The sequence below is a fragment of the Lagopus muta genome, chromosome 9 (genome assembly GCF_023343835.1).
Source record: "Lagopus muta isolate bLagMut1 chromosome 9, bLagMut1 primary, whole genome shotgun sequence".
Taxonomy (NCBI): domain Eukaryota; kingdom Metazoa; phylum Chordata; class Aves; order Galliformes; family Phasianidae; genus Lagopus; species Lagopus muta.
This window is the reverse complement of record NC_064441.1, coordinates 18619626-18638584: the sequence shown is the minus strand read 5'-3', so window position 1 is coordinate 18638584 and position 18959 is coordinate 18619626. Positions and strand designations below refer to the sequence as shown.

The 18959-nt window shown below is 49.3% G+C and overlaps 1 protein-coding gene across 1 annotated transcript; it reads left to right on the top strand.

The window, feature by feature from the left end:
- Positions 1-1621: 1621 nt before the first annotated feature.
- Positions 1622-17296, top strand: LOC125697735 (G-protein coupled receptor 35-like). The gene is made up of 3 exons (XM_048955291.1): positions 1622-1717; positions 12327-13402; positions 14769-17296. The coding sequence occupies exons 2-3, from the start codon at positions 13398-13400 to the stop codon at positions 15721-15723; spliced, it is 960 nt and encodes a 319-aa protein (XP_048811248.1). The 5' UTR covers positions 1622-1717; positions 12327-13397; the 3' UTR covers positions 15724-17296.
- The last annotated feature ends 1663 nt before the right edge of the window (positions 17297-18959 follow it).

The following is an 18959-nucleotide window of genomic DNA, read 5'->3' as shown; positions in this document are numbered from 1 at the left end:
TTGTTCTTCAAGTGGTTCTTCCCAGGCTGAAGAAAAGCACGACTTCTAGTACACAGCTTAATGAAAGGCTTGGGAGGACCCAGGGAGCTCTTCTGGGAGCAGTCAAATGCTCTTCCGATTTTAATTATCACCGTGATTCTCAGCAAAGGTAAGGAAAGCAAAGTTCTTCAGCCAATGTTGCTTTATTGTCACCATGCTCCAAATAAGCATTGGTAGAACTCCTGAATATTTCCATGCTTTAGTTGATAGGCTGCAGGCAGTCACCAACAGTCGTCATTCGTCTTTCTTCATCTGGAGGTGTTGCAAATGCCAGAGACTTCATTCTCAGGGATGATATGAGGAAAAACACACCAAGACTTTCTTTCCTTCCTGCCTTTGAGCCTGTGAGGGGTTTTTGTGGGTCTGAAGCCCTGCTGTAAGAGCTCACAGCAGCTGGAAGTGTAATCACTGCAGCTCAGTGCCCCCTGAGGCATTAGGGCACAGCCCAGAGGAGTTTAATGGCCTTGGGGATGGTTTTACCAACTCATGAACAAATATGGGCTTATAGGGCAAGTCACAATACCCTCCTGCAACAGGGGAAGTCCAGATATTTACCAAACCTAAATGAGTTATCTTGGCTTTTTTTTTTTTTCCCTCTACCATAATATATTTCAGTTGTAAGATAGCCATTTCAAGATAAAAGCCAGTATTTTACTTGTTGGGGGGCTGCAGTAGGAAGCACACAACTAGCAAGTGCTCACTGCTCCCCGTATGGTGCACAAGGGATGGTTTGAGCCTGACATGCTGTGCGTCCCTGAGCTGGGCCCCCACGTGCAGCCCTGCCTGTGGCACAGCCCTCAGCTTTGGATAGGGCTATGTCAGAGCATGGAAAAAGATTGTGAAACCTTCTGCTGAGATATTTGAGACCTCAGTGTTTTTCTTGCTAATTTTGAACCCGTGAGATGTTTCTCATGGCCTATTTATAGAGCAGCTTGCTCTCAGAAGGCCCTGCTCTGCAGAGCAGGCCTGAGAATCTCACCCAGAGACATCGGTCAGCACAGCCATGGTGCTGTGCTGCAGCTCATACATGCAGGGTCCAGCCCCAAGGCACACGGATGGACGCTGAAGGTGACATTGGCGGGAGGGCAGTAGAGATTGAACCTTCCCATCAACATCCCATTGCATTTTGCTGCTGTGTGACAGATGGCAGCAAGGAGGCAGTCTGACAGAATGGCATCTGACGTGCGAGTGCGCATGAAGCAAAGCTGTGTCATTGAATTCTCCCATGCTGGTGAAAATGCACAGCTGGAGGTGGTAACTGTGTAGGAAAAAATAGTGTTTTGTAGCTGAGAATTGGCTCTATCGAAGAGTGCTGCTGTGCTCTTTGTATCTATTGTAGTTTCTGCATAAATAATTAGGAGGCGTTACTTTTGGAGCAAACTGTGTATTCTTCGGACACTGAAGGTGCTGAAAAGCAAATAAGAGCGCATGCTTGCCTCCTTGTCAGCCATCCCACAGTACGCAGCTTGTTACACTGCTGGTGAATGCTAATCTCAAATTTGGATTGGGTTCTCACTAATTGATCTGCTCCCAGGAAATCACTGCTGTGCTGTCGCTGGTTGCTGGCTGCCCCTGCTCTGCTGTGTTTGTGTGCTCCTCAGGTATTCTGTCCGTGAAGCAGTGGTTACATGGGCTTTGGGGCTGCCTTTCCAACCCCTCCTGCAAGAGGAGAGCACAGGTAAGGCTCTTATCAGCCATCTCTGTAGTTACGGACCAGGAGTCTCTCTTATCTCTTTATCCTTCACGTAGCCCTTGCCTGGAGGCACTTGACACAGAGGTTACTTTATCTGGTCTGCTCTCTGGATCACAGAGTTCTGAACAATAACAAAGAGGGGAGGCAGAGGCAAGCCTGAACTAGAAGTCAGATCAGAAATACTGAGAAATGAGGGAAACAAAAACTGCATCACATAACCAGGGATCCTGGCTGCCATGGGGCCTGCGCTGCCCTGCTCAGCATCCAGCCCTGCCTTGCAGAGACCCAGCAGGGATTCTGCAGGAGGGAAACCCCTCTGCTTGGGGCTTTAGCTCTGACTGGGGCATTGCTGGCATGGGCCAAGAAAACCACAGTCAAGCCAAGTACACAGCTAACCAACCCCCATCCCTGCAGGTGCTCAAGGCAAGGGCAGCTGGATCTGGTGCCTGATTTCACGGTATGCAGCTTGCCCCCAGCAGGGGGTGATCTTTAAGATTCTCCCAACCCAAGCCATTCTATGACTCTATGATAGTTTATAGCTGGCCTAAGGGTTGTTTGACATGGGTAAATCCAGTTTAATTTGGCTGCCTGCTGCATCAGAATAATCTGTCTAGCAGAAAGGTGAATAAAGCAAGCATCTGTGGAGATGGGAACTGCTCCACAGGGTCTGTGCTGGTTAATGCAGAGATCCTTCCAACCCATCGATGCATTACTAATGGCCTGTGATTTCTGAGCTGCCTCCATTGATTTAGCTGATGTCTCACGTGTTGGAAGTTATGCACAGCTGACTTTGCAGGGTGAAGGCTGTGGTCATGGACATCCAGAACAAGATGGTGAGTGGAGGTTTAATCAGCAGGAGCAGCTCTCAGTGGTGGGATGCTTTTAACGGTGGGCAGCAGGAAATCCTCTTTGGTGTTTCAGGCAGTTTCCTGGGGGAGTGTGTATTAAAAATAAATAAGTAAGGGAGAAAGAAAATGTTGCTCATACAGCAGTGAAAAGCAGGGAGCTCTCCTGGGGGCTGAGCGCAGGCAGAGGCAGCAGCACATCTTCCTCATCCTCCTCTGAGAAGCGGCAGCAGCCTGAGCTGATGGACGGCCTCATGGAAACATTTTGCTTGCTGGGAATTTCTCATGCTGCAATGGAAACACACCCCCCTCCCCTCTCTCCCTCCCCCCTTGCTGCCAGACTTAAAATCAGAGGTATACACGAACCTATAGAGAAGTTAAATAGAGCAGAATCAAAGCTTCCCTAGCAGGCAGCACTCACCTGTGAGTAAGTATCGCATTTCCAGCAGGTGATCTGAGTTCTGTATGATAGTTTCCTCATGCTCCAATTTTATGTATTTATTTATTTATTTTTAATTCTATTTAGCCACTGGTGTAAGGCTTACTTTAGGGCTGGTGTAAGGCTTCACTCAGGCCGTGTGGTGGAGCAGCTGGGTTGTGGCCTGTGAGTGGGGATGCCGCAAGGGAAGAAGAGGTGTTTGCATCACGAGCACTGGACCTCAGGGCTTTGGGGAAGAGGCGCTGTATTGAATTCCTTTGGTTGTTTTAGGAAAGGAAACCTGTAGGACCCTTTGTTCCTGCTTCAGGTGAGGTCAGAAAGGCAAGCAAACCTAGACCATGCAATATTCCCTTTACTTTGTAAGGATTTTCTCTTTTCCTAAAAAAGACCTCGCAGTTTTCAATCTCATACTGACAGGGAATGGTTTTGCAGGTAAGCAAGGCAGGTTTGAGTTTCCTTGCCAGCAGTCAGAAAGGATTATTTTCATCCTGCAAGGCCAGGAGGTTTTGCTATCCTCCCACTTCTGCACTTCTCCCTGAAGCATTTTTGCTTTCAGATATGGGACTTCCACGGTCAGTGAGGGAAACTTGAGACCTGCTGGGCAGATATTGGTACTCAAGGCACGTGCAAAGGACCTGTGCAAAACTTAACGAGGCTTCTACTTGGATTTTGTCTGGGCAACTTCCAAGGGGAAAGTGAGTGCACAGGTCTGGCCCAGGAGGCTAGTTCTTTACAACTGCTCTAGGGGAGGTCAGAAAACCAGCCCAAGTTTATTGCAGCACAGCGTTCATGTGGTGAGGCAATGGATGGTATGGGCAGGAGAAGGATGAGAGGCTGATGCAGCAAACTGTAAGAAGAGGTTTAAATAGAGGTCACTGTGGGCATAGTAAATTCCTGATTGATACTGTTACTACACACTGTGCAGAAACAACACAGTCACATTGCTGTGAAAATACACAGTATTGGCTGCAGTGATTGCTTGGTGGTATCCAGAACCAGAGGGAAAGAAAGTTCTTCAGGATGGTGAACACTGCTGCTGTTAGAAGTCAGCTTCGGAGGGCTGGTGAGGCAAAAAGTCACAGCAGTGCTGCTGTGTCTCTGGAGAACTTCAACCTCTCAGCCCTCGCAGGGTGCCACGAGGAACTGGATGGATGGCAGGGATCTGCATGATGCCAGGTAGCCAAGCTGCTGCTGGCGTCTGGGTTTCTTTACACCCAAGAAGGCAGTTACCAGGCCCCTCTGAGTTTTATAAATCATAGAAACATAGAATAATTATGGTAGACAATGACTATGAACATCACAGCTTGGCAATAGCACCTCCTGCAAGGCCCGGCAGCCCCCCAGGCTGCGATCACTGCAGCTGGAGGCTTTCTGGCTGATGCTGCAGGCAGACAAAGCCCAGTTAGCATCAGGGAGCAAAAATGGAAACTGATTTAAAAATAGTTGAGATTAATTTGAGGAACAAAAACATACCCCACTTATTCTTCAGATTGGGAAACCTTTCTGGAAGGAAATGAGCACGCCTGCAGGCTGCGGGCAGGGGGCTATGGGGGCTCCAGCAAGAGCAGCTGCACATTTCTTCCATGACCACAGAATTCTTGGCACTTGGTTTCTTGTCTGGGACAAAGTGTGATTTTATTGGTAGTGGAACACCTTATGCACAGGGAAAAATACAACAGCCTTTGGAGGGCTTTAGATCTTCCTGGTCTCTTGGCTGCACTATGGGAGGGAGGGACCAGCTCACAGGATTGGGAAAGATCTGTCGTCAAGTTTAACCAGCGCCTGGCCCAGCCAAGCCCACTGCCAAACCACATCCCCATGTACCATGCCCACACATCCCTTAAACAGCCCCAGGGATGGAGCCTTCACCACCTCCCTGAGCAGCCCATCCCAACACCTGTTTCCTCACATCCTGCCACTCGCTGCCTGAGAAAGGAGACTGCATGAGATGAGCACTGCTGTGAGCATTTGTGATGTGTGCGATGTCTGGTGCCCCCAAAACTCCTGCACCCATTTAGAAAAGGACTGAAAAGTACCTCTGCTGTGTGAAGAGCAGGATCTCCCCTGTTCTGCACCCTTTGCAGATGAAAACACCCGGGGTTCCTTAGAAGAATTGAGTTTTGAGGGCAGGACTTTGCTGAAGCCTTTGAAAGAAGGTGATGGCCGTGGCACCTGCTTAAGGAACTACTGTCATTTTCCTTCTCACCCCTCCTCCTTGGTTGAGTCGATCTGTATTTTAGCCACAAGGTGGCACACGGTCCTTCCCTGGGAGATCAGAACGGGATCACAGGACAAACGGTTTTTGTTCAGATACCCGGAATTCAGGCTGAGCCACTGCTGTTCCCAAAATAAAGCCCAGGCAGACAATGCCTAGGACAGCTCAAGTCATTCTTAGGGCATGGCGGAGGGAACACCTGAACCTTATCTTGTGCCAGTTCACAGAACCTCACTGCTGTTACCCTGGTGCTGGAAGAATAGAGGCGATTTCCAAATTGATGCTTTGGTGCTGGATTTTTATTTGTTTGATTTTTTACTTTCAAAACCCATGCACGGGTGCCAGGCTGATGTCTGGCTTTGGCTAGAGGGAGCCTTGTCACCCCAGTAATTCCCAACAGCCTCTAACAGCAACAACAGTCCTCAGGTGAATGAAGGCAGCAGCACTGTGCAAATTACCTTCTCTTTCTTATCCATAATAAGACAGGTAATAATCCTCCTACTGGACTAATTACACCCAATGAAAACAACTCCCACTGACAGTATTTGAAGAATAACCACTTACATGAAGAAGAGTGAACAGTGATTGTTATTTTGTACCTGGCTCTCCTGCCCCATCTATTGTGACCACAGTAAATCTCAGTGTAATTAATCACAGAGGATTAAACGCTGCAGGGGAAGGAGCAGGAAATTATGTAAAGACAAAACTCCGGTTGGCTTTGACTCGCCATAAATTTGGGTGATCTGTCTCAAAGAATACATTTCCTAGTCCGCCTTCTGTGGAATAAATCTACCCAATTAGATTTGTTTCCATGAGAACTGTACAGGTAGGGAAGACCGGAGTATTCCCAGGTGTGTATGGAGCTAATCTAGAAAGGCAGTGGCTGTGGATGAGCTGGGTTGGCTCCTCAGGTATTTGAGAAGCAGAAGAAAGCACACAGATGCCTCAGCAAGCAGCAGAGAGGGGAGGGCTTGAGTACTCATCTTTGAAAAGCGGAAACCAACCTCAGAGAAACTGAAAATTCAAGTGTGTCTGTATCAAAGCAGAAAGAAGGTGTTAATTTAGCACTGAGGGCTAGCAGTAGAAGGGTCAAGATCCTTAAATTTCAGGTCTACCACCAGCCTTAGAGGCAAGAGGTCTCCAAGGAGAGATTCCACTCTGTTCTCTCTCCAATTCTGAGGGCTTCACTTAGTAAACATTTTCCTGCCATTAACCTCTGCATTAGTTGCCCTATAACAGGTCAGAGCATGGATCATCAGAGAGGGTTGATAATAGGCTGTGAAAACAAAGGAACACATTAATGGATTCTTTCCTGTCTCTTTCAAAACCCATTAAGGCTTCTCTAAGTGTGCTAAAAGCCAAAATGCCCCCTGCACTCAGGGGGCCGCAGTCATTTAATGTCTGAAATCTGAAGAAATGACTTCTTCAGATACACATCGCAAAGCCTCTGCCAGGCTGCCATTTGTTAGCTTACCAGATCACTTCTTGCACTCCTAGCCACCAACCAGGCACCCACGCTGAGCTGACACCAGCTGCCCCTTACCCTATGGAGGGTGCCCATGTGCCACTAATGGCTCTCCTAGTGCTGCCCTGTGTGGTTTGTGATCATCCCAAGTGCTCCTTTGTGGCAGTTCTCTGGGGGATTGCCCTTCTGCTTGGGTGCAAGCAGTGCAGCTTTGGCGTGGGCAAAGCCCTTTGGCTCAAGGCACCAGCAATGACCTGGCCAGACCCAGGGCCCTGAACTCCTGCATTCCCATCCTGAAATAAGATTACTCCTGGTGCTCTCTCTCTCACTTTGCAAGGGGAAATCAGCAGCAAGCCCAGCATAACTCTTAAGTGGAAGAAAAGCCCTCCAGCTCAGCCACATTTTTGCACTTCTGGTACAAAGTCCAACAACTCTAGAGGCAGCATTTTCTTGAAGTGCAAGAATCCATAACCTGGAAAGCTCATTGCTTCTTGTGCCAGGTTTTGGCCGATGGCAGCAACGCCAAGAATCAGTTTGGAGAGCTGGGGGTATTGAGAACCCCGGGATTGCTTTGTACTTGCAAGGCATAAAAACATCCCTGACATGGCTTGCAACTCTCCTGCAGTAGTAGGATGTGGTATTGCTCTAAGCAGCAGGGCTTAGAGAGCAGCAAGCATCCAAATGTCATGGGAAACATCACTGCCCACACACTGCAGGGCTGTCCAAGTCCAGGAGAGGCTGCAGGTCCCCACTGAAAACCCTGAGCTGCTAACAGTGCTATTTTCCACTGAGCGTGGCCACTTGTTCCAGCATCCAACAGAATGATTAGAAAAGCAGTAGTGTTAATTAGCTACTCCTAAACAGACTGGAAGGAAGATGAAATCCATTAGTGGTTTAGAGGAAAAGCAATTCAGTGACTGGGAATCAGGAGAGCAAGGTAAGAGGTTTCCTGTGAGAAAAGGTTTGCAATGAAACATAATTGAGTGGTTCCTTTTTTCCCTCTTCCACAACCCATTGAATTAAGCATGTAACTAAGCTGAGCTGATTGCTTCTCTGCCTTAAGCGTGGTTTTTGGTGAGATTTACTGGCACCAACCATTTCTTTATGCCAAAAAGTCAGCCCAGCAATGAAAGTGCCACTGGGGATTGGTATCAATGCAAGGGGCACAAGGTGCACCTGCAATTGCTGTGGGTACATGAATTTTGGTAATGGCAAAGGAAATGGGGCACTTGGGGTGAACCTGGAGAAAGTGGTGGTGGTTTCTGCTGGGGAAAGCAGTCCTCTCAGCTCCCTTTATCAGTGTGTTAGCTAGGCTGCTGTACTTAGACATCACATAGACAGCCTGGGATGTTCAGGTGGAATTAAGACAGCTCTCTTGCTGCTCCCACTCTCTTCCTGGACAATACTTCACCTTCAGCCATCCCCAGCCAAGAGGACTGATGGGATGCTTCTGCATTTCAGCCACCCACAACAGTTTCCCTGCCCCGATACTGCAATGAATGGCTATTTTAAACAACGGACAGTGGGAAGAGGTGAAGGTTCAGGAGCCCAAATAAGAGGCTGTTGTGGTTATTACAGCAGCAAAGCTTGGGCCGATTTAGCAGGCACTTCACTTACACCGAGTACAGCCCTGCCCCCAACAGGCAGCCGATGGCATCGAGGTCATGAGAAGACGTTAATCTGCAATCTCACCATCTGTATCGCTAGCATCTGGAAAATGTATTGCGGCCAGACTCTTGCACAAGGGAACTGAAGTGAAGTTTGCTGCTTTCCTGAGTAAGAAATTGCGGTCAAAGGCTCTCACACAGGGGAAGTCTCAGTGCGAGGCAGATGAAGCCCCCAGGCACCTTTTCCTTGTTACATGGGATCCAGCACACGGCAGTTTGATGGCTCTTCCCTGCACTCCCTGGCTCCTGCAGCAGTTGCTCATGGAGAGCAGTGCTATGAGCTGGATGGCATCCTCTTCAGCAGATTTGCTGCCCAAGTCTTGTTCCTTCTTTCTAGAAAGCGCAGAGGTCTTCACATGAGACTCCATGAAAGGCACATCTATGCTGTCTTGACTCGACTACACAAAGCTGTCTTGATTACAGGAAGGGAATTGGGAGAGGAGCCATTGGTGTTATGAGGTCAGTGGCTTTGTGTCGCACTGCCTCCAGTTCTCCATGTCTCACCTGACATGGGTGTCAGGGACTCTGGAAGCCAACACATCCAAGCAGCAGAGCATAGAGCTGAACTTCCCAAACCACACTTTCCCCACGCTGTGTCCACACAGAGGGCACATATGCCTCTCTCCCAGAGGCTCTGCCCTTCTGCCACATCCACGCTCTCTATTGCGTTGTGCTATTCTGTTGTGCTCACTGTGTGTGCACTCAGTACAGCTCCAGAAAAAAACAACAGTAGATACTTAGAAGCATGCTTCCCTATGCCAAAAAAACAGAACACACATGAACAACTCAGTCTGATTGCTGACATATTACACTTCACAATGCATCACCCAGCAGGCTCAGGGCAGCACCAGTTGCTTTGAATCCACTTATTCCAATTGCAGAGTTTGATTATATTGAACACTTACTAGCATGTACAAGAAAAAAAATCTGTTGCCATTGGCTGGTGTCATCACCCAGCCCTGGCAAAGTCCTTCTACATCCAGAAGATTGTACAACAACATAGCCTTCTGTATTATAATTATAGGACTAGATCTTCATGGTTGAAGTGTGGGAAGGAATAGAAATAAGGCAGAGGATGTTTGCTTTGCTGCCTTGTTAAAGGTGGTACAACCAAAGGTCACTCAGTGTGTCACATGAAGTTTGACATCATCCCACGTAGGAATTCCTCCTGTTTCACACCACAACCAAAACCACACTGTCTAGTCTTGCACAGTGCACTATATTTTATCAACACAAAAACAGGTGTGATGTGCTAGCATCCTTCCATCCTAGGATGTGGTATGAGGCTGAAGAAAGTGTAAAGAACTGAGGAGCTCTTTAAAGAAAAAGAGAGTGGATTTTTCTGGTTTTGTTTCTTGTAACAAAGTTGTCCATATCTCAGAACAGGCAGACTACTCCTAGTAAAGCTCACCTGGGATTCAGTAGGCAAAAGTCCTGCATCACTGTCTTCTTGGCAGTAAATGGCTATAGTACTATAGCCCAAGTTATAACCTACAGCTGTACGGACAGGAAGCTTGCAGGGCCTTTTTGAGTGCCCTCAAAGGACCAGAGCCCCTGCAGGGAAAAGTCTCATTGTTGTGAATTTGTAGGAGCTGAGACTGAAGCCTCTTGTTTGGCAACCAACCCAGCAGACCCATTGCAGGGCCGTAATGCTATAATATGATGGAAAGTACAGCAATAATAACAGAGCAGCAAAATTTGAGACTACAGCAAATAAGAACAAATCCAAATGCAGCAGCAACAAATACAGAAACAAAAGAAAAAAAACTGCTTACCTTTAGAAGACCTCAAGTCTTCTAGCAAGATACCCTCACCTCCTATACCAGCCCTTAAATGAGGTCTGGGAAGGGCTGGATCCTGGCTCCACCCTTCCAATCACTCAAGTACACTGCATGCACCTGAGCTCCCCTGGGTTGGCCCTGCCTTCCACCAGGTGCTCAATCACTGCTTCAGGCCATGACTTAGCATTTCTGCTGCCTGCCCTCAATGGATGGGAGCATAGGGCAGAGCAGTTCTGTGACTGCTAAGTACATAACAGTGACCACATTATTGAACAACTGCCAGCACTATTTTTCTACTGGTTTAAGTAGAGAAAAGTCAGTGGTGTTTTCAGTAGAAAACTCAAAGACCTTCTAGGCTCATTGACCTCAGCATGTTGATCAGCGCGTTGATCAGCATGTTTACATGCTTGCTCCTTTTCTAGCTCTCAGGGGAGAAGCTCTCTGTTCTCCTCAGCTCAGAGCAGTTCTCCCCAGCACCAGGGCTGCCGTATGGCCACAGTGGGTCACTGATCCCAGGTGCAGGCTGTCCCTTGGCCTTCCACTGCACTGTGCCTCGCGATGGACAGGACTTCTCCCCAAAATGGCCTTCAGGACCCCACAGGTAGACCTGTGGACAGGACACGTGCCCACACCGTGAGAGCTCCTCATCCTGCAAGAGCTCCCCACCGTGCAGTGAGACACCACAGCCACATGTTGGTGGGTGACAGCTGTGCAACCTGTGAGTCACTGCCCTTCCTGTCCCACTTTGCATGGCAGAGTTCATGCCTGAGCACACACACTGGGGTGAGTGTGGGCACTACCAGCTTGGAGACAGCCAAGGCTGAAGGCTTTGCTTTCCCCACAAACACGGTCAGCAGGAGAAAGCAGAGCACTTGTGCCCACCTGGCTGGAGAGGAGACCTCTTTGGACCTGGTGAATGGTGAGCGCAGCTACAGCAAATTGCTGCTTTCAGCCTGGTGTCATCATTCTACTGCTGAAACAGCAGGGTCTGTGTGTAGAAGTGCATATGTGGCAACGTGGCTGTGTCCTGTGCTTCATAAGACTCCTTATAACAGCTTAACTTGCTTCACTGCCAGTGCAAACACTAGGTGCCCCATCACAGGGGGCATGGGCACGACACCTCCAGCCCCAAAGGAGCAGTCTGGCTCCAGGCTGAGAACCACCTAACTTGGATGACTCATTACCATACTGGTTTCTCACCTTCTGCGGACACAAACATGCTTATCAACAAGTCTCCCAAGGAAGGAAATTATGCTGCTGTGATAGTTTCCACTGCATCATTTCTACCAGACACTGAAGCCCACTGCTACCCTGAACCCCCCAGGGAACTCTTTGCTCCCTTCCCCTGTGCCTTTTTCCATTCAGCACATCCCTGTGCTTTTTATGGGGTGAATGCAAGGTATGTAAGCCTCCATGTAAGCGGAGCAGTGTGAGTGGGTTTCATCTCCATGACCTTCTGTTGGGTGCCCTGATCTGCATCTCCAGGGCACCCACTTTGTGAGCGAGTGGAGTACCTTGTGCACTCTTTCATGAACAGCCAACCACTGACAGCTGCCCTGCAGCACAGAGATGTTACAGCTGGTTGGGTACTGAGGGTCAGTGGGCAGCGAGGCCATTCCACATCAGCCCTAAGGCATGCTCATTGCTAACACCAGTAAGACAGTCCATCTCTGGGCCCTTTGGGGTTTACAAATGCCTCACCCTCATCCACTTCTGCCAAAGCAGGATCTGACAAGTGAAGTTCTACCCCAAGACTGTGGCAGAGACCCCCCGGCCCATGGCCAGCCTGAAGGCAGGGGAGCAGCTGCAGCCCTGCCATCACAGACACCTGCTGCTGCACCACTGTCCCATGCAACAAACCCATCCCAAGGGGCTGTTGGAGCAGCCACGTCTATCTGAGGAGGCTGCAAGATGTTCTCCACCCTAGGGATTGCCTGTGCCACGCACTGAACTGCCTAGGACTGCACAAGGATGGCCTTGCACCTTTGGCTGCTCAAGTGAGCCAGTAACAGATGTTGCACCTTCCTGGCTGTGCCCAGCTTGGCTGTCAGCACAGCAGCTCAGCTCTGCATTTACTGAGTACACCTGCTAGCCAATGACCACACTTCTAGGTAGTGCCAAGTGATGAGGCACTGAGTCCTCATGGAAAACATTACAGCCAGCAGATGATCTTATCTTTCAGAACAAGCGGACATGAGATCCTTCCTCACGCAGGAGGAGGAGGTGCTATAGAAGCCTGCAAGTACTTGCGAGCTGTCAGTTCAGGTGAATATGTGTGCCTGATCACAGCCCTTCTTGCCCTCCTCCTGCTAGGTTGCTGCCGGAACCTGCTGTGACTCTGTGGCTTTATACCTGCAGGTAACTTCACCCTGTCTTGTTCTCTTGCTTTGCATGCTCAGGGGCCTGCTGTAGTGGGGAGGAGGTGTGGAAGCTCAGTGCCTGGCTTCTCTGATTCAGCACAGATGCTGCCGTGCATGGTCCTGCTCAGCAGCTGTACTGCTGAGATGTTCCTTTCCTGTGCTTACTGCAGGAAGAGCAGAGCAGGCTGCTTTCTAACAGCAACTGGTGGCTAGAAACTAAGCTATTCCCATTGTCACCCCAGCGGGTATTGGCCACCACCGTGCTTCTGTGACACCTGTTGTGTCCCCAGCCTCTATCTCACTTGCTTTCTCCAAGCTCCCTGCTTAAGGCCAGGTAAAAACTGGAGAAAAATGTGCTCAGCCCTGGTCTTGCTCCCACCTCCCAGCTTCCCAGCCTGCCACAGTCTGTGGCAGACACAGTGCTGTGCTGTGCTGTTGTCCCTCTGGCCCCAGCCTGCTCCCACTCCTGCAGGAGCACTGAGATGCTCTGGTACTGCAGCCATCAACTCATCACCTCTGATCCACATTAAGCATTTTCAGCAGCTGGAGGATGTGCTAGTTTATCGCAGCATCGCAGCATCTCTTTGAAGAAGCTTACTGTTCACCCATACTTTATCTGTGTCTGCTTTCACACCCTCTGTCAGTTTCCTTCCTCTTCCTGCAGCCTGTGAGCTCCTGGCCAGCAACACTTGCAAGCCCTAAGCTGCAAGGCAGGTTGCTGAGAACTGCATTGGGAACACATCTTCAGCTCCAAAGCCAACATCAGCCAGAGCCCTTCACACTGCAGGGCACACTGGTGGTTTGCCTGTGCTGTACTTCAGCACGGAGGCTGTGCTGGCAGTGCACACCACAGCCAACATAAAGCTACCTGGGAATCAGCCACACCTGCAGAGATGTGGTAAGCTTGACATGGCAGCTGCACTGTGGAGGAAGGTGTTTCCCTCCTGCTACTTACTGAGGTTCAGAGAGGTTTTCCTTGGGTGACAGCTAGCAGGCAGCAAGCAGCAATCTCTGTTGGGAAACCCAGACTTGAGCACGTAATAATCATGTGAGAGCTCTGTGCAGGAGTCACATTAATGTCTGCTGGTGATGCTTGTCTAACCCCCTAGCTTTTGAGGCATTTATCAGTCAGCAGGCCTGCAGCTGGAGGTAGCATGCTCACCATCTGAGCACAAGCTCTGTGTTCTTCTCAGGGGCAAATAACTGCTTAACCAGGGCTCTGCTGTCACACTGTCCTCCTGCAACTCTGAGGATTTCACCAAATCGCCCACCATTTCATAGAGTGGTAAAATCTTGCTTTAAAAATCAAACATTATATTCTTTCCAATGTGCACTGAGATGCAAGCAGAAGTTCCACAACATCACTGATTCAGAGAAAACCCTTTGTGTAGGACACACAGAGCTGCTTTGCATAAGATGGAGCCTGACAAAAGCTGGTCTTATCAGATCTTGGTACAACCAGCACTGCTGTGAAGCATCTGGCAGCCAGTGAGGCAGAGGCTCAGGACCTACTCTTATGTCTCATGGGTTTCCCATGGTGTTTGCCCTGAGAAGGAAACACTTAAGCCCTTACTTGCAGCTCCTTGTCACGCACAACCATTTCTTCTTTCGGGTAAGTCTTTCTGTTTTACATCTGCAGACTTTCACTCTCTTCTGGAATGAACAGATTTAACGTTTGTTCAACCCTTCCTTCCCTGCAGTGAGGATGAGAGCAGTGTGCCTCAATCACTCCCTTTGGGTTTTGTCATGCCTTTGGGATGCAGGACTCAGATTCTGCTCTGTTTTCCTCAGCTCGGAGCAGGAGCAGCAGGTCCAGGAGACTCATTAGAAGAATTTCTGCTCAGGGGTTACACATACTTAGTGCTGGCTGCTTCAATCCCTGCCTATCTCAAAACCGAGTCTGAATCATTTTGCCTGCACAGGCTGGCTTAGAGAATTAGTACTGACATTATCACAGGTTGTCCTGGTATCCATGTGTTCTCTTCTGCATGTCATTTCCCCCCTCATTCAACAGCTCCTATTTAATTGAGGCTGCCTGCTGTGTCCTATTGGAAGTGCTCCCAGAGATATTTACTCATAAACTGAGTAAATACAAACAGAGCTTGAGACACATCCATCCCAATTACAGGATGACTGAGAAAGCTAATCCTGTGGACCCAAATTCACATTTATAACAGAATAAATATTTCCTTAAATGACCTTTTTTATAGGAACCACGCAGCTACTGAGAGGTAGGAGGGTCTTACCATTTTTCCCCATTTCAGGTCTCAGACCATCACATGCCATCCACATATCAGGACAATGAATGAATCCAAGAGCTGCAGTCTCACAGACATAGAGGTGAATCCCCACGTTCATCTCACTGAATTTTCTCTATATATCCTCACTTTCTTTTTTGGAGTGATTTTTAATGTCCTCGCCCTGTGGGTGTTCTTCTGCAAAATAAAGAAGTGGACAGAAACCAGGGTGTACGCCATCAACTTGGTCTTTGCCGATTTCTTTGTCATCTGCACCTTGCCTTTCATGGCATATTTGATCTGGAAAAAGTCAGTCCGAAATGAACTCTGCCAGTTTATAGAGGCAATGTACTTCATCAACATGGTGGTGAGCATCTACATCATTTCATTTATCTCCATCGATCGGTACCTGGGCATAAAGCACCCCCTGAAAGCTCGGGCCTTCAGGTCTCCATCCAAAGCTGCTCTTCTCTGTGGGCTCCTGTGGCTCGCTGTCACCATTGCAACCATCTTAAAACTTCAGCAGAGATATGCTGACTTCTGCTTTCAGTACGATGCCAGCACTCCCACCTCTCTGATACTGATTTCCATGTTCTTCATTTTCACTCTTCCGTTAGCAACCCTGACCTTTTGTTCCATAGAAATCATCAGGAACCTTAGGAGACAGCTGAAGACAAACTCACCGGAGAAGAAGTCAATCCAGAAAGCTCTTTATATCATTTATGCCAATCTGACTGTGTTTCTGCTATGTTTTCTGCCATCCCACCTCCTGCTCATTGCCAGGCTCATAATGAATCACACTGAAACTACCTGTTCCCTGAACCACTTTTTGAAGAACTTCTCCTCCATGACGCGGTGCATTGCCACGTCCAACTGCTGCCTGGACTGTGTCTGCTACTACTTTGTGACCAAGGAGTTCCAGGAAGCCATCCTGCTGCCCAAGTCCAGCGCTGCCAGAACAACTCAAACCCATTCTGTGTAGACACACGTTTGCTAAAAAAAGGAGAAACTAAACAAAACGAAACCACAATGAAACCAACAAATTCTACCATGTCAAGAGGAGATATGGCTGCGCTGTCATGGGGATAACCATCCCCCTTTCACTCCAAGGACAGCTTTGTTATGTGTATCATTGTTAGCTGTAATTTGTACCCTGTGTTTCTGTTAAGCTGATAAAACATTTTACATAGAGGTGCCAAAGTGACTCTGCAATGGCAGTGCGTTAACGTTCCCTTCCCCTCCATGTGTTACTCTTATGGGAAGAAGGGTGGCCCATGTATGTCAGTCACGCTGTTTTATTTCACAACTAAAGTCAACTCAACCTAAAACACAAAAGCCAACAAAAAAGTCTGTACTGTGCTTTATCTCATGGTGTATCTCAGATTGCTTGCATTAAAACAATCTGATGGTGCCAGGCTGGACCCCAGGTTTGCCCTGCTGGCAGCAGTGCAGGCTCAGGGTAGCATCGCACAGCTGGACACAACTGGACTCAGCTGGACTTCCACAGCCTGCCCACACTGTCACCTCCCACATTTCCATGGGTATAAGGCATTTGTGCTATGAGTAAGCAGCTCAGAAAAGCCAGTGGGGAGAACAAGGGGGGAGAGGGGAAGGGGATGGTCCCTGTGTGTTCTTTGCTGCCTTGGAAAGGGCTTTTTTCTTTCTGAATACTGACAAATCTCAGTAACTGCTGCCAAGTGCTGCCCAGGCACTGCCTGAAGAGAGCAGAGCACCAGAAACTGCTGTGAGGGAGCCCTGCTGTGTCCTGAGCCCTCCCTGCCCATTTGCACAATTTCCCCACCTCCTGACACCCACAGAACTCTCCCCTCCATGCCAGTGTCTCCTACCTGTGCCTGGTTGGCCATGATTGCCATTTCTGGTGTGGCTTATCCCATCACATTGATGAGCCACGGTAAAGAAGCATCATGCAGAGGACAAGCAGGATCACCACATCTGCCCTCACCTTCCAAACAAACAAACAAAAAACAACAAAGAGCAACATGCCAGGACCCTTGCTCTGGGCCCACCTATTCAGGTGCACAAGCACTGATGTGCCCCCTAGGAAAAGCCACTGCTCCTCCCTTGCTTACTCTGCAACCACACCCAAGGCAGCACGGTATGCTGGGCTCCCACCGGGTCCTTCTGCTGCCAAATGGGCAATTTGCAACCATTGTGGGTTTTATTTTAGAAAGGGTTTGGTTTCAGACCACTGAAAATATTAAATTTTAATTGCTCGTTCGCGTGCATGGAAGCAGAGGGAGAGCAGGTTGGGTGCAAAAACGAATGGTGGTGAAGCACTGAGCTGATGGAAGAGGAACAACAGAGGGCACCAGAGCCTCAGCCGTTCTGAAGAGGAGGTGGTAAATGAAGCAATTTTGGGGAACAAGAGCTCATTACTGCGCTCCAGCGCTCCTGAGCTGTCAGCAGCAGGCTCCTGGGCAGCTCTGCCCAGCACAGCATCACCCCACTCAGCATCACTCTGCACAGCACCCACACCCCTGGCATCTCCTGAGCAACTGCAACCTGCCCGAGGACCTGACCCGAGGACAGCCCCACAAGAAGTAGGTAACTTTCAATTCTTCTTGCACAGTTGTGTGGCAGTGTGCTCTGTTTCCTGAGCTCCTTCACAAAGTGCTGCCCAGGGCTCCCCACTTGCTAGCAGGGGTATGGAGGTGCCTCAGTCTCTTCCTGCCTTCACTGATGTGCTCTGCTGTTTGGCAGCCACACATGCTAGCTATCCAGGGAGGTCGTCATCCCATGCTGTGGCCATGTACCACTCCTCTCCACGCACCTTCTGTGAGGGGACACCCTGCTCTGGGCACACTGAGGCATGGGACCAGGGGATTGCTGTGGGCCCAGCACTCAATGGAGGATTCACAGGGCTCAGCTGCTAGGTGGGACAGTGATTTGCAGGCAGAAAGCAGCACTTCCAGTGCAGGATGGTGACAGCGGGCTGGCAGGGAACAGCTGCAGCGTGGATAGTAGCACTGTGCAGCCAAGGACCTGGGATGGTGGAAGCTCACAGGAGCCAGGACATTGGCTACATGTCAGCCCTTCCATATAAATTCAATTCTGAAAACTGTATCTCTGTAATACCACCCCAACTCTGGCACTGGGGCAGGTGCTGAGCTTTTTTCTGGCATTGTCAGATCCAGCTTCCAGTTTTGGACGCTAAAAATGATCCATGTAGTTCATGCAGTCAGACTGTTTCTCCACAGTTTAGGTATTAGGCCTTAAAAGTCACTGACTTATAAGGCAATGTATCTGTAACAGATGACTCTGTTATAATGAATCTGATTGTTTCCTTTTCGTGCTTCTCTGTAACTGCAGACTGAGTCTGATTCACCCTCCCTGGTCTTTGCTGCTAGTGGATAGTAGCAGATGCCCTGAACTATTTACAGAAGCATCAGGAGATAGGCTAGAATCTTGGATTTGTGTTTTCTGCACTGGCAACAGTTTGGCTTCCTATGTTGAAGGCTGAGATCAGACAGGCATGTTCATTTTCCCCTCCTGGTGTCAAGCCATACATCTCCAGCAGCCTGAAGGAGAAGTGGCAGTGCCCACGGCACGCAGTGTGCTCCAGGAGTAAAGCCACCAGAGCTGTCCCACGACTGGAAGGACCTGAGTCCTGTGTGAGTTCGTGGGCATAGCAAGACCCAACAAAGCCATCGGGTGGCTGTGGCAGTAAAGCAAAGGAGGAATGCTGCCCTGCTCTGCTTTGAGCTGTCCTAAAGCAAGAGAGCCAATAGATGTCCAATAGCCACAGAAGTGGAGAGGTAAGGGACTACAAAATCCTGCTCTGGAGACCCTCTGCTGTTACCAAAACTGTGTGAAGGTGGATGTAGGGTGGACAAGCCAGGCCTGCAGTCGGATGGGTTGCTGTCCCACAGTAGTTGCAGGAGGGATTTGCTTCTGTTTTTTTAGCTGCTGTGAAGAGCCACTGAGCCCCTGCAGGTCTGCATCCCCAAAAATGCAACTGCTGTGCACCAGCAGAGCCCCAAGAGAGCTGTGTGCCACCCTGTCCCACCCACAGCCCTGACTCATGCAGTGCAGAGGAGGCGGGAGCCGTGGAGCCACGGCTGAGGGCGCTGCCATGGGACCCGGCCCAGGGGATTTGTCCCTGAGCTTGGTCTGTCACCTGCACCCTTTTCTTACAGAGACTGCCAGCCATGTCGAACTGCACAGAAATCAGCAGCGCGTTGCAGGATCGTGTGATGC